Raw genomic sequence first — 14,727 nt, forward strand, 5'->3', positions numbered from 1 at the left:
TGCACCCAATTAATATGAATACGCCTATCAGCTGACATTACATTTAAATGCCTCAGTGCAGTACTTGAGTATTTTTAGTCTTGAGAATTGACGTCACGTACGTAACCCACTTTGCGTCTGTCGTCATTACGCAAGGGGTGGTGACGTGGAAAACATGGAGGAGAGCAGTACGTGCGGTAAACTTAACTGTCAAAATCTAAAGTCTGGCTAAACATTCACCTCGTCGGGCTGTATTCTTGTAAAACAAAGTGGGCGACGTGAAGTCCAGAGCGGGATACGGCTTTTTCATTAAACGCCCTAGAAGCTGCATTCATCCCCGGAATTTGTGAGAAGCATTAGGTGACAGGTAAGCTAAGCGGTCAGCTGATTGCAAATAAGATGTTAGCGTTAGCTCTCATCATGTCACGTCATTAAACGGACATGCTAATTAAAATGTATTATACGGAGATTTAAATCCGTTACATTAACACGGGCATTTTAGGGCTACGGCTTTCTCTGTCGTTGTTTCCTGTCATCGAAACAGGGCGCGCTAACTCACCTAACGTCATGTTGCTAAGTTAAGATGGCAGTGATACGAGTGTGGTCTGACCAGGCTCACTTTCAAGGGAGGTGTGAAATTGCACATCGAACATTGAAATGGGAAATATCACTCTAGGAGAGGAAACCGAAAATCTATCATATATGACAACAAAAAAACATCAGTCATCACACCAACAGCTGAAGATAGTGTCTTTCGACACCATGAGTATATATATCTCAGCTTTTATACATGTATGTATGTATGTATGTATGTATGTATGCATGCATGTATGAATGTTTTTGTATGCAGCCATTCAATGCCTATGTAGCCCAGTTAACAAACAACACCTGTATGTCAAAGGTGTGTCAATGGAAAAACTATATCCTGGTTCACTGATTGTCATCCTTGAAGGGTTGGACGTGCCTTTTTACATCATTCATCTTACAATTCATCTTAGTCATACAATTATGTCATTTAATTAAAATCCATTGCATTTCTTACCATGCTAAATATCAGGTTGCCATGCATAGGTATGTATTTTATTATCGCCACGTATGGATGGAAGTCTATAATCCGCTCTGAGAGAATATGAAATTAAGGTCATATGTGTTAAAATGATTGAGAGCACGCTGCCGTCTTGAGATGATGTTTGTATTTTAGCGTTTTGTTCCTTTACTCATTTCTCTTTTTGTTCATGATTCTAAAAAACCTCATCTAAATGGGTCAGAGCTGCATTCTGATAATTCCAAAGTAGGTCCCACTATCTTTTACAGAGAAAACGAAAGGATGAAAAACTAGATTGATTAAAACGAGTTGTCTCAAGATCATAGCCTAGCATAGGCAGCATACCTCCAATTTTTATCAGATAAATCTGATAAGTTGTTTCTCAGACAGACAAATCAGTCATTCAGTCATTATCCATATTGCTTATCCTAAAGTCAGGGTTGTAGGGGGGGGGGGGGGGGTTGTGTCTATTCCAGCTGTCATTGGGTGAGAGACGGGATTCACCCTGGGCCAGTCGCCAGTTGATCACAGGATGTCTTAAATGCTCGCAATTTAAACTGACCCCATTTTTGTTCGCTATTAATAAAGCATGAGGTGTAAAATTATCATCCAGTTTTGTGTTGGGCCTTTTGAGCCAGCCTCATTCCCGCTCATTACCACGTCAGGAAGAATTCTGTTTTGTGACATTTATTTGAAATGTTCTGTAGACGGAAAAAGAATCACAGCTATTGACCTGTGACCAAGGGTGGGCGCTGTGAGGGGGAGGCTTTGATGACACAGGGAAGCTGTGATGCCACATTATATAGATGTGTCACTTAGTGTAAATTTCAGTAAATTTCAGGGTGGGCGGGGGGTTAGGATGTTGTGAAGCAGTTGGGCATTATGATGGCGAAGTTCTCAAGTTAAATTAACTCCCAAGACAACAGGTAATTGTAACGTTAACCAACCAAATATCTCTTTTCCATTTTAAAACATTCCCCTTCAGCCTCATCAACCGTAGAATTATATTGATTGCCTTCATGTCCGATGAATATATCATAATTGTCCAAGCCTCTTCATGCTGTTGACCGTTGGGGAATTGATTATTCTTCTTCTTTCGGCTTTTCCTGTCAGGGGTCGCCACATCGGTACCTTTTCCATCTATCCCAATTCTCTGTATCCTCCTGTTTCACACCAGCTAACGTCATATCCTCTGCCACTTTGTCCATAAATCCTCTCTTCGGTCTTCCTTGAGACCTCCTGCCTGGCAGCTCCAGTTTCAGCATCCGTCCACCAATATATTCACGATCCCTCCTCTGTATATGACTGAACCATCTTCGCCTGGCTTCTGTGACCATCTCTCTGAATCATCGAACATCTAGTGCTGTCCCTCTCATAAACTCATTCCTGATCCTGTCCATCCTCGTCACTCCCATAGAGAACCTTAGCATCTTCATTTGCGACCTCTAGCTCTGCTTCCTGTCTTTTTTTTGTCATTGTTACTGTTTCTAGGCCATACAGTATCGCAGGTCTCACCACTGTCTTGTACACATTTCTTTTCATTTTTGCTGATAGTTGTCTATCTCATCGTATCCCTCACACTTTTCTCCACCCATTCCAACCTGCTTGAACCTGTTTCTTCACATCTTTTCCAAATCCTCCGCTGCTGTGGACTGTTGACCTCAAGTACCTGAGTTGGGGTATTTGATGGTTTATTTACCATAAATAAATGGTTGGTTTAGTTATGGTTTATTTACCATAACTGAAAAAAAGTTTAGATGTTTTTCTGGGGATGGAGTTCAGGTAGATATATACTTTTCTTATGTTATGTAATGTGGGTGAATTTCTATAGCTATGCCATTTGTGTGCTCTCGATTCAAAGCTTAGCTTAGATATTTGGAAATAAACATTTGAATGAGGTTTTTATATCTTTAAATTTTGAATGTGGATTAGCCGTGTGTGTGTGTGTGTGTGTGTGTGTGTGTGTGTGTGTGTGTGTGTGTGTGTGTGTGTGTGTGTGTGTGTGCATGCGTATATATATATATATATCCATTTTAAAGAATAAAACAACTCTGCTTTGTACATCTAGTCCCAGTGTATATCAAAAGATTAACCTAGGTTTTACTTGATGTGATGTGACTATACTTTTATACGTGGATCCAATTATTTCATTTTTTTTCTTGTATCCTTTTGAACAGGAGATGAAAAACTGTTAAATATTACAGCATGAGAATTAGGTACATAGTGGGTGGCAAGTTTGCGCAGTTGTTTGTTCTCTTACCTCACAGCAGGTTCAAATACCAGCTGTTGCGTGGGTCCTGACTGTGTGGAGCTTTCAAGTTTTCTTTAAGTTCTGCGTCTTTCTCCCGCAGTCCAAAACCAGCCTGCACGTTAATTGAAGACTCAAAATAACCCTTAGCTGTAAATTTAAGTGAAGGGTTGTATCTCTGTACGCCGCTTGGTGATCAACTAGAAACTGTCCTGGGTGAACCTCGCCTCTCTCCCAGCACCAGCTGCGATGCATCCAGTCTTCTATGAGCCTGTGTGCAGGAAGATTGATTTAAACTAATTTTGCTATGTCTCCACATTAAAGTGGTGGGTATGGTGGGTTTATTGTGAAAAATACATTAAAGATTAACATGTCGCTCATGTTGCAGGATTTGGCATATGCTTGGTGACACTGCAGTGAGGAGAGGCAAGTCTGGCTGAGTGGAGCCAGTAGAGATGGGAGCCAACACCAGCCAGGTCAGCGACCTGTCTGATAACCCCAGCCTCAAGGCTTTGGTTGGCACTGAGTCCATATCGGAGAATGATCCTTTCTGGAACCAACTCATCTCATTCACTTTCATTAGTCCTACGTGCAGGTAAAGAACGCACAAGTGATTGTGTTTCACATTTATATCACGATGAGTCTGAGGAATTTTATATTTTTTTTTAGCATATCAAGACCTTAATCATTAATAGTATGCCAACAGCTTTTTTTTTTACAGACAACAAACAACGTCGCTCCAACCAGGATCTGACACAAGATATGAGATAGGATGTTTGCACAACTCATGACTGATTATTTTTGACTGCTTCAATGTGGAAGTGTATACAGAATATTGCTTTTTAGTTGTTTTTCCCTTTTTAATGAAATATTGAGTGAAAAGATTATTTTCAGCAGTTTCCTTGTTCTGTTTTGTGATTTTGTTTAATGCGCTGCCTTCGATTCGGAAATGTTAATCTCACAACTCCTTTAGGAAGTGAACAAAAAACAAGATACATAATACAAGTTATATTTTCTTTATTGAATCTACAAACCCACTGTCTTTGGAAAAAGTAACCAAGTTAAACCTCTATATCAGATCTGGTTCAGCAATAAAACTGTGTGTCTCAGCATTTGAAATTACATTGAAACATCCGAATTAGACTAAAAGAAATAATTGAATTTGAGAGATGCACATGGTACATATAATTGTACATTGCCAATCAGATTAGGTCTTTCAGCTATATAGCTAGATGGTTCTTGGATCTTAAAAGTCATCTTAAGAGGTATTTGCCTGTTATCGCAGTTCATGCAAGTATTTTCAAGCTGACTCTGGAGTTATTCACCCTATGCCAGAGTCCCATCTTGAGAAAATCTGTGAATGAGTTTTACGAAAATACGCCTCCGATTGTCCTTAATGAGCCGATAGATAATGAAAAAGCACAGCTTTTTATTATTTATTCGTTCTATTACAAATAGCCAGGACAAAGGGCGGATGATACAAGCAAGGACTTCCTCTAATGCCTCTTATCTGCATATATTTTGAAAATGTTCTCTTATTCTGTCTATATTTTTCCCCTCTTGAAAAGTGGAGACTCTAAGTTGCTGGAAGAGGCTGTCATCCCCCTGGCCAAGATCCTGAGTACGTTAGTTTTTGATACAATTATAGTTCAAGAGTGTTTCTTTTTATCGATCATTATCTCAGTCGACTTGTTTCTTTTTGATCGAGTGAGAAAATGTCAAACTAAAACATTTCTACCCTCAGCTACTAATACTGGTAATTCTTTGTGTGTGTGTATGCGTGTGTGTGCACATGTGTGTGTGTGTGTTTCTAGTTGAAAACAATCCCAGAACAGGGAATCTTGGCGCACTGGTGAGAATTTTTCTGGGAAGAACCAAAGAGCTGAAAATCTCCACAGAATGCCAAGAGTGAGTATGGGAACCTTGGAGGAGGGTAAAGACTCAGATGGCTATGTCACTTATGACAGACTCGGCGCATGTCAGGGTTAAATGTGAGGGATTGCGGTTTATTGTGTAATCACAGGTAGTTTAGGAATCCCCCCCTTTTTTTTTTTTTGTTAGCTCAGAATCATTGAAGGCATTTTCAGTTTCCCACGAGAAGGCTGCTGAATGTATAACACATGTTTTATTATCCTGCACTCATTGCCAAGCACTATTTCCACATTGATTAATTCATGCTGCCAAAGTTACCAAGCATCTGATTGAGGAATTACCTTAAAAAAATTGAAAAACGCAAGAAAGTACTACTCAGCAGATTACCAAGCAGAGCCAAGAAAATGACCAGGAAAGTACACATGCTTTTTTTTATGATCAAGGCTCAGATTTCTTTAATTTAAATGTTTGCTTAAGTTCAGATTCTTTTTATGACTGTCTTTTGAGAAGGTGGCCTTGGCTGTTGTGAATGGTACCCACAGATAAAATACATAAATATAATACTTGAGATCATCACCTCGTGTCGTTTTACATATACCCATAAATGCACTAATGCATCATATAATTACATCTGTGCCACAGTTTCAAACATTTTTAACATTTTTAAATAGTAAGTCGTCTCCACTTACATAGCGCTTTCGTCACCTTGCGGTTTCAAAGCGCTTTATACTGGATTACATTCAACCGCTCACGCACACACTCCCACAGCTATGGCAGCAGATCTGTCGCAGAAGGCACTGAGCAGGCCATTGGGAGCAACTGGGGGCTCACTGTTTTGCCCAAGGACAATTCGGCATTCACACAGGAAGAGCCGATAATCGAAAATGCCAACGATCTAGTTTGAGGGAGGCACGCGCTACCAACTGAGCCACAGCCGCCCCCCCATGTTCAAGATGAAACGGCACATGGCTTTTCCTGCCTGCGTATGTGCATGCATCAAATGTATTATTCAACCAGACACGGTCAGTGGCTTCCAACTACCATGACTGCCCCAAATACCGTGTGCTCTGCCTCATACTGTTATTCACCCACTTGTATTTGCTCACCAGCAAGCATTATGAACCACCCAAAAAAGGTGAAGGCGTGGAAGAAAATATTAAAGATTTTGTAAAAATCAATGATCCAATATGGTTGATGATTTCTCAAATAGCTTTAAAACTGACTAACAACCATCAAATCTATCAAGGCATATACAGTCGTTGATGTAAATAATCAGTCATGGCTGATGCGGTTGAGAACACAATGAAAATGTTTTTCAACGTTATCAGGCTTACAGTTTCTACTTATTTAAGAATTCTTCAACCAGCAGTTGACGTTCGACCTACGGCGCAGCAGCGTTAATAGCACCACCATGTGGGTGGTTACAGAGCATTGTGTCTTTCCCCACATCTCGTGAACAATACATTACAGTGAAATGCGGTATTTTGCCGCGATCACAAATCCTGTGCCATTTGTGGCGCAGCTTTAAAATCTCCTCATTACGCTCAAGTATAGAAAAACATTTGGGTCACACTTGATGGTTCCAATCAATTCTTGTTTTTCTTTGTGTTGATGCTATTTGAAGTGCTCACTGAAGGAAAGAGCTCCAGGCCAACTATAAATCATCACTCTCAGAAGGGATTATTCTCCAGTTTCAGTGGGCCAAATACACAATGGCATTAGTCGCACTCATAGTCATGAGCAGCCAAGCCTCCTTTGATTAAATGGAGGAAATGAACCAGCTCAAGTGCCCGGCACAATGCCCTTTCACAGTATTTATTTCAGTCACAGTTGTACTTTTGACCTTGAATGAAATGCTTTTGCTGTGTTTGTCTTTCACAGTCAGCTGTTTATCTGGCAGGCCCACAACGCACTCTTCATGATTCGCTGCCTGCTCAAGGTGTTCATCAGGGAGATGAGCGAAGAAGACTTGCACCTGCAGTTCACCTACCAGGAGAGGGCACCAGGCACCTGTGGAGGTGAGCTCCCATCAAAAGCTGGATGATAACAAGCGCACAAATTGCAGAGACAGAATGAATCCCTTTCATTTAGTGCCTATACAGTGACAGACACCCTCAATGTAACAAAGAAACAGAATACTAAAAAGGCTTTTTAGAGGATTTCATAGCTGAGCTAGCTTTTTGAACAGAGCACCGGGAAGATGTTTGGTGTTGCATTGGTGTTCATGTAGTTCATCAACCAGACAGAGAACACTAAACCTCTGGCTAATGAAACTGAATCTCTTTTTTTACTTTCTCTGCCTTTTATGATGCACAGAATTAATTCCTAAATGCTTTGGTTTTGAATGAATGTAAATAAAATTGTTTACTGCTCAGTCAAAGGGAAATCATCACATGGCCTGAAAAGGAAAGGAAATGAAATGGGCTTTTTTTTAAAAAAAACAAAAAAAAACAAAACTTTTTCTTCGTAGCCGTCACTTTGCAGTGGCTGTTTGTAACATGAGGATAAATAGAATAACTCCTCTGCAGCTCCCTTCTAAACCTCAGTATTTTAAATTGGAATGATGAATAGGATGTGGAAGATGAGGATATGACCCAAATCTCCCTCCTGACCCTCATTTTCAGTTTCTTAATGAGCAGTGAATCAGTGAAGCATAGCTCTCAAAATTCTATCTTTATTGTTCAGGGGTCCTCCTTTACGCCCACAAAGCACATTTCTCCTGTGTTTGCATGAGAAGACACTTCATACAGGGCGTTTACCCAGCAACCCCCGTAGCATTGTGACACTTGATACAACTAACCAATTGTGAGATGAATGAATCACTGGCCGAAATAGAGCAGCATATGGTGAATTTGGAAGAGAAGAAAATTAATTTATTCAATTAGCGTAATTGGAACGAGCAAGAAACATCCATGCAAGTGAAAGTGATGCAGCCCAATGAATGTTCATGATGTATCCATGGAATTTGATAATGTGTGATCCAATTTCTCCTATCAGAGAAATTGTGACCTGGATTTCTTCAAATAACCTAAATTGTCAGAAACAGTTTGGCTTTCAGCATCAGAATTGTCTTTTCTGACAATGGATTGATTTTTAATTTTTTTTAAAATTATTATTATTATTCTTTTTTAATTTTCTCGATTTTTGGTTTTGTCTTTTCCTTGGGCTGTTTTGAAAATCCCCAGAAAATGTTAGTGAGAGGTTTGCCTCAAAATCAACAAAGACCTTCCTTAAAATCAGTGAGACATAAGTCGTTTTCTTGTGAAGAGACTTGCTAATCTTGTGATATTAATAATTCTCACATCACCCATTACCTAAACTGACATTTATTCTAGAAAGAATCATCTTGGCCCTGTCGCTTATTAGCAAAAAACGTCAAACGTGACATGTTGTGTCTCACGGATGCTTTCAGTGACAGGTCTAAGCCTCAGTTCTGCTCAATTAACTTTCATATCTTAAGCATGTCTAGAAGGTTTTTTTTTTTAGTGAGAGCATCTTACCTTGACCTTTTTGTCAGGTAAAGTGGCTATATATAGCAGCCCTTGAGGAAAGCCTACTCTGCTTATTGTGTTTTTAGTCAATTGCGCTTAATTTTTTCATGTTACAGCTCCACGTTCTTCAAGAAAACATCTGAAGTCGCAGAAATCCACTATTGTAATAGTCACTGCTTTTTATTCCGGTATTGTCAATGAGTCTGAAAACATTGCAAACACATATTCTCGCCATATCTCTTCATTCCAAACTGTTTTTATGTCTGTTTGAAACTCCAGCAATGGAGCCCAAAAAGAGACGGCTTAGAGAATGAAAATTGCAATGATTTTTTTTTCATGTAGTATTTCACTGTATTGATACCTCTGGCAAATCACATCGCCCACACGTCCATGTTGCGCAACAGCTGTCAAGGCAGCGGTGACAGCAGGACTTCAATATTGTAAAGCTCAATCTCAGCATCCTCCAGAAGAGGCTTGCGGTGAAAAAAACATGTCAAAAAAAAAAAAAAATGCAGTTGTAACTTTCAGTAACGACTTCTTTGTCATCTTGTGTAGAAACCGGCGACGACCTCCTCGAGGAGCTGTTGTCTAACCTTGTTCACCTGATTGTTGAGGTGCCTCTGCTGTAAGTGACACACTCTTGTCTTTGTGGTGTGAGTGCGTGTGTGTGTGCATGCGCATGTGTGCATGCGTGCGCTTGTGAGAAGATCTGAAAAGGTTAAACACACAAGACTGATTCCAACTACTAAAAGATTCTTTTTATATGGCTGGTATGTTCATAATGCCCTGACTGTCCCTGCTCAGCAGTTTTAATAATGTCATTGCTGGAATTCATTTGTCTGGCATTTTATTATCCACAAAAGAGTCACATGGACAAGAGACAGCATCAACAACAACAACAACAGCAGCAGCAGCAAGTAGTTATCATTTTGTAGCCAATGTACTCCTTAGACTCATTGCATTTTTTTAATTTCCATTTTTGTCCATTATAAATATATCGAGCTCTGTTATGATTTACTGGATAAGGTACTTGAACTTTTTGTCCAATTCACCATATTTGCCATGATTTGTTTTGCAATTTGAGAGGATATACACCCTTTTCTTCGCTGTGCGCATGACAAAGTTCAGGGTTTTTCTATTAGGGAGTTACTTGTGTCAAAAGTCACAAACCACAAATTTGCAGAAATTCCGCAGATATTTAGACATTGTAATCACAATGTTATTACGTTAAATAGCAAAATGCTTTATTTGATTTAATTTTTACGGCAAATCTATCGGGCCAGTAGAAGACAGTGAAGGTTTTGGCTGTTGAGAAACTAGTGAATTCCATTGCAATGAAGAGAAATTGTGTTGGGGTAACAGCCCGACAATGCTATGCTGATTTTTATAAAATAGAAATTCCTTTTTTTTCATATCAGTATGAAAGAGAATTTGCAAATACTTGATTTTTGAATGATATCTTAACATCGAAAACAATTGCAATTGTGATCTATTTGCTTTGAAAACTTAATGTGAAGTTCACAGAAGTCAGATGTTCACATTATTTCAATGCAGGCTGAATCCTCAAACCTCACAATACATAATTTTGAGGTTTTAAGAATGTATTTTTGAGTTCTCATCAGCACTTTAAGACTCACACGGAAGAGAAAGGCATCTCTCCTTTCGTTTTACTACGAGGGATTTCCTATTAAACTGTTTTGGGGTTTTTCTGATTGTGTAACATTTTTTTCACACACTCCTGGATTCACTGTCAAATGGGAGACCACAAAAGATCATGCTAAGTTTAGGAAATATTATTCTTCAGGAGTTCTCAGCAAGAGAGCTAGTTACATAATGGGCAAGGGATAAAATGAAAAAAATATATGTGCATGACTGTGAAAATGTTGGTTGCGAAAAAGAGACATGAGAGAGAAATGGTTTAAAGATGAGTAGGCGTGGTGCCAATCAGGGTGGAAGAAAACGCAACAAAATGGAGGAAAAAAAGGCTTTACTCTCAGTGGGTGATGGACGTGCAAGAAAACAGTGTTTCCTTGTCGTTGGTGGATTAATTTTGTGCCCACTGCTTATTCTACCTAACAAGGACAAATAAAGAAGCTATATGAAGTAGTGTATGTGTGTAAATATACATATATGTCTAAACATATGCCTTACCTATGTTGTCACATTGAACACAAAGATGTCCGTTAAATGCTATTTATTTAACGAAGGCAGCATCTTCTACCTTCCCTTCTTTTCACTCGTCACATTGTGTCATTTGCTGTTGCTCTCCTGTCTTTCTCCCGGTTTATCCTCATTCTCCGTCCTCCTCTTCTGCCTCCCGACATCAAACCCTGGCTGTTGTGTAAAAGCATTCAGCATTCCAACATTATTCATTGTTCCAAGCTTCAAGACTCTCCCTGTTTTTCTTCCCTCCACCACTTTGTGGCTCTTGGCCCATTTCCTTTGTACGTGCTCTTGTGTGGATGGGAATCATACCATTTTTTTTTCCAGTATAGTTACCCAAAATCCCTAACAGACCTTTGTGCTCTGAGCATAACCTTGAGAGAAACTCTCCACGACTTGATTTTTTTTTTTTAACTAGTAAAATAAACCTGGTCTGTTTGACCTATGGTTTTTCCAAGTACAGTGAGCAGCTGGATCATGTTGATACTCAAATCATATCACCCTGTTTTTTTTTTCCTGCACACATACTGTTTGATGCTTGTTATATTTCAGATTTCTTGTACTTCGAATAAGTACAATGGATTTATAAATGATATAATTTCCAACCTGGTGCTTGAGCTGCTTTGTGTCTTTTAATTAAATCTAGTTTATAAATTTGAGTCACCTTTAAACTCTGAATATGTGGTAAGAATAGCAATTTTTGATCGGTCAGGGGTGATTTCATAAGGTTTCTGAAAGTTTATTTGAAGTTTGAAATGGATAGAAAAAAAGCAAAGAAAGGAATACTTCTTATTCATTTGTTTTTCCATTGATAACACAATTATAGCCATATCAGTATATCAAGATCACAACTCTGTAGTATTGAAGAAACACTGAAAATGAAATTACAGATTTTATCTTTGACGTAGCTTCCTAAGAAACCTTCTTACTAATGAGAACTAATTCTGTCCAAGCCCTGAACATGATGTGTATTAATGAATCCCCTTAAGGCTATAAAGGATTATTAAAAACGGCAAGCTAAAATTTTATGACCAATATTTTATCGTATAATTGGCTAATCATCAATGAAAACGATAAACCAATGACGACTGGATTTGTTCAAGAGCTAGATGTGAAATATCCGCGCATTTTAACTCAACTGGGTGACAGTTTATCGTGAGAGACGGCGGTTTAAATTGTGTGAAAGTGAAAAAAAAAAAACAAAACAACGGTGACCTGAGTCTGAAGTCGGGGTCGCTTGAGTCAAAGCCTGTGCGTACGTGTTCTATGTGTCAGGAAGCAGGTAACAGTTAAGTTTAGCAAACATGTTGTAGTCGGAGGCTGAATGATCTTTAATAGGACCACACTCAATGTAGGAGCCACATTGTCCTTTGTTTCCGGTTTATAAACTGTTGTTAAAATGAACAACACTGACAATACCCCGCTAACCAATAGTGCAACAGGCGTGCAGTGTTTTTTTTTTTTTAAATCAGTGGGTAGAGCTCAGACCTGATCTTTGGGTTTATTCTGCTACAATTAACCGAGAAAAGTTACTGTTACTGAGTATAAGTGGACGCAAGTTAGGAAATGGTCAATGAGTTAGCAAACTTTGGTTGTTACTAATTTAGACGATGTTTCGCCGTTGCAGGAATGTTACGAGGGCTTGACAATATTTTATCAAGGCCATTGTGGATCCTCAAAATATTTATTTGTGAACCAGGTAAAAGGTAGCCCAATGTTTCCAATGGATATTTCGTAATTGATTGATTTCTGTGTTCAGCAACAAAATCTCCAACATGAAATGAAAAAAGTGTGATGCTGACTGTTCGAGTTGAATTTTATTTTTCCTTGAACAAAATACTTAAATAATAAAATAAACCATAGTGCACAAGGCACGAGATCATAAGTTTTAAAAAAATTCCAGAAAAGATTAAATGACCAGGGCACACACCTCTGGACCCCCTTTTTTCCTAGCAATACCCAAGTTCCAAAACTCACAGTATTTTTTATTTTTATTTATATCTACTTACTTACTCTAAGTGCAATATACTTTAAGTACAATCGATCTACCTCAGCTTGGCTATAAGAGCATTTTTTTTTTGCCTACAAAGCACATTTCCCTTTATCTCATCTCTTCTCACTCATTTTTTATTATATCGTTTAACACATGGCTGTTTTTCCTTGCTTTGCTTTTCTACACCAAAAGGAGTAGCATTCCAATCTCATTGTGTCCTGCAATGACAATGAAGGATATTCTGATTATTTTAAGTGAACCTATAAATATTTCAGTCAATTTATTTTCAAATCTAACTGTTCTTTTTGTTTTATAGTGCCATGGCCTAAATATAAATTACATTTTTAAATTTGTCCCTCAAAAATGTTCTCTCTCTCTCTCAGGGTTCGGGTTTCTGACGCTGTCTCGAGACTTTTTCGTTTTAGTGATATTAAAAATCTAAAAGTTGTACTATTAGAGTTTGTATTAATTTAAACTGCATCTCCCTGTTCTTGTAGAGACATCACTTACAGCATCCTGTTCGAAGCAGTGACCACACTGCTGGTGTTCTTCTCTTACCAGCTATTTCAAAAAGATATCCTTAGAGATGGGATCATCTACCAGCACATCATGAAGGGGCGATGGTGAGAACGCATGCACACACACACACACACACACACACACACACACACACACACACACACACACACAGAGGAATTTAGCAGCATTAGTAGCGCAGAAATAGAAATGTTTCAGATCGACAGTTTAACATTTGGACCAAAAGAAACAAGCTGACTGAGATAATGATTGCTAAAAAGAAACACACTTCAGCTGAAATGACACATACTAATATTTACATAGAGAAGATTGCCTTTGACTTAATCCACCATAAAGTCATATGTTAATACAAAATGTATTTATTTATTTTTTTTTGTGTTCACACATCAACTGTGACCATACAGCACCATAACTGTAAGGATGAGATCAAGAGAGAAACATTTATCTATGAGGAGTTACTCCTTTTCTAAGTAGGTCACCAGCAACCGGCTGATACCTTTTTTAGTTTTTTTTAATCATAGACAATTTTGGATATCCTCCAATGTGCGACTGTTTGTTCCAGCCAACTGTTCTGCTGTCCAGACTCTAATACAGATAGCCTGACTCTGCTGCCAGACAATTTCGTCACGTTCGTCACAACCAATGTCTTCATGTGTCATTCAGCTGATATGAAAAGGGGGGGGAAAAAAGAAACAAGTCTAGTCAACCGAAGCCCTTGTCTCCACTGTGACCTTTACAGTCTGACTCTGAGGGAGAATGACTCAGTGAGTCATTTTTTTTTAATTTATTTATTTAGTTTTTTTTTTTTTTTTAAGATAGCAATATCTAAAATATTTTGAATGCATAAAAACAACTGGCAGTGTGTTAAAAGGTGAAAAAAAAGTCACATAAAAAGATAGTTAACCTTGTTATACTGAATAGTCCTTTGAATTGCATTTAGCTCGAGCTCCTTGAGCTCTGATAAATGGAGGTTGGATAAATACTGGAACATGTCAAGTCCCACAGTGTACATTATAGTTGCGTGTTCGTAATTTTCTTTTCAGGGCTCTCACAGTGTAAGAGCCAAACAAGACCACTTGGGATTAATTGCTAATAAGATCAAGACGCTAATGTGAGCAAAACAGATGAAAAGGCAATGCGGAATGTTTTTAATAGCATTTAGTCTGTCAAGAAAGCAATTCTAGCTCTTTCTATGATGGCTCTTTTATTTTTTTAGATATGTATGTATATCAGTCAGATATGGCAGGATAAAATGGGAAAAAAAAGAATAGTTTCTGGATATTGTGGTCTAGTTATATTTTTAGTGGGATATATTTCAGATCTACCGAGTAAGAAAATAGTCATATTACAGATACACATGGAATTAAATTTGCTATATTGATTATCAAAGGCAAATTCA

The 14,727-nt window shown here is 38.4% G+C and overlaps 1 protein-coding gene across 1 annotated transcript in view; it reads left to right on the forward strand.

The window, feature by feature from the left end:
* The first annotated feature begins 125 nt into the window (after nt 1-125).
* dym (dymeclin) overlaps nt 126-14,727 on the forward strand; it is a 60,382-nt gene continuing 45,780 nt past the window's right edge. Inside the window, exons 1-7 of the mRNA XM_086152056.1 lie at nt 126-346; nt 3,661-3,867; nt 4,841-4,893; nt 5,087-5,180; nt 7,026-7,162; nt 9,191-9,260; nt 13,289-13,414. Coding sequence (XP_086008182.1) covers nt 3,728-3,867; nt 4,841-4,893; nt 5,087-5,180; nt 7,026-7,162; nt 9,191-9,260; nt 13,289-13,414 — 620 coding nt within the window. The 5' untranslated portion in view covers nt 126-346; nt 3,661-3,727. The remainder of the gene's footprint in view (nt 347-3,660; nt 3,868-4,840; nt 4,894-5,086; nt 5,181-7,025; nt 7,163-9,190; nt 9,261-13,288; nt 13,415-14,727) is intronic.

Source organism: Fistularia commersonii, chromosome 9 (assembly GCF_037954325.1).
Source record: "Fistularia commersonii isolate RoL2024-O1a breed Wild chromosome 9, RoL_Fcom_v1.0, whole genome shotgun sequence".
Classification (NCBI taxonomy): domain Eukaryota; kingdom Metazoa; phylum Chordata; class Actinopteri; order Syngnathiformes; family Fistulariidae; genus Fistularia; species Fistularia commersonii.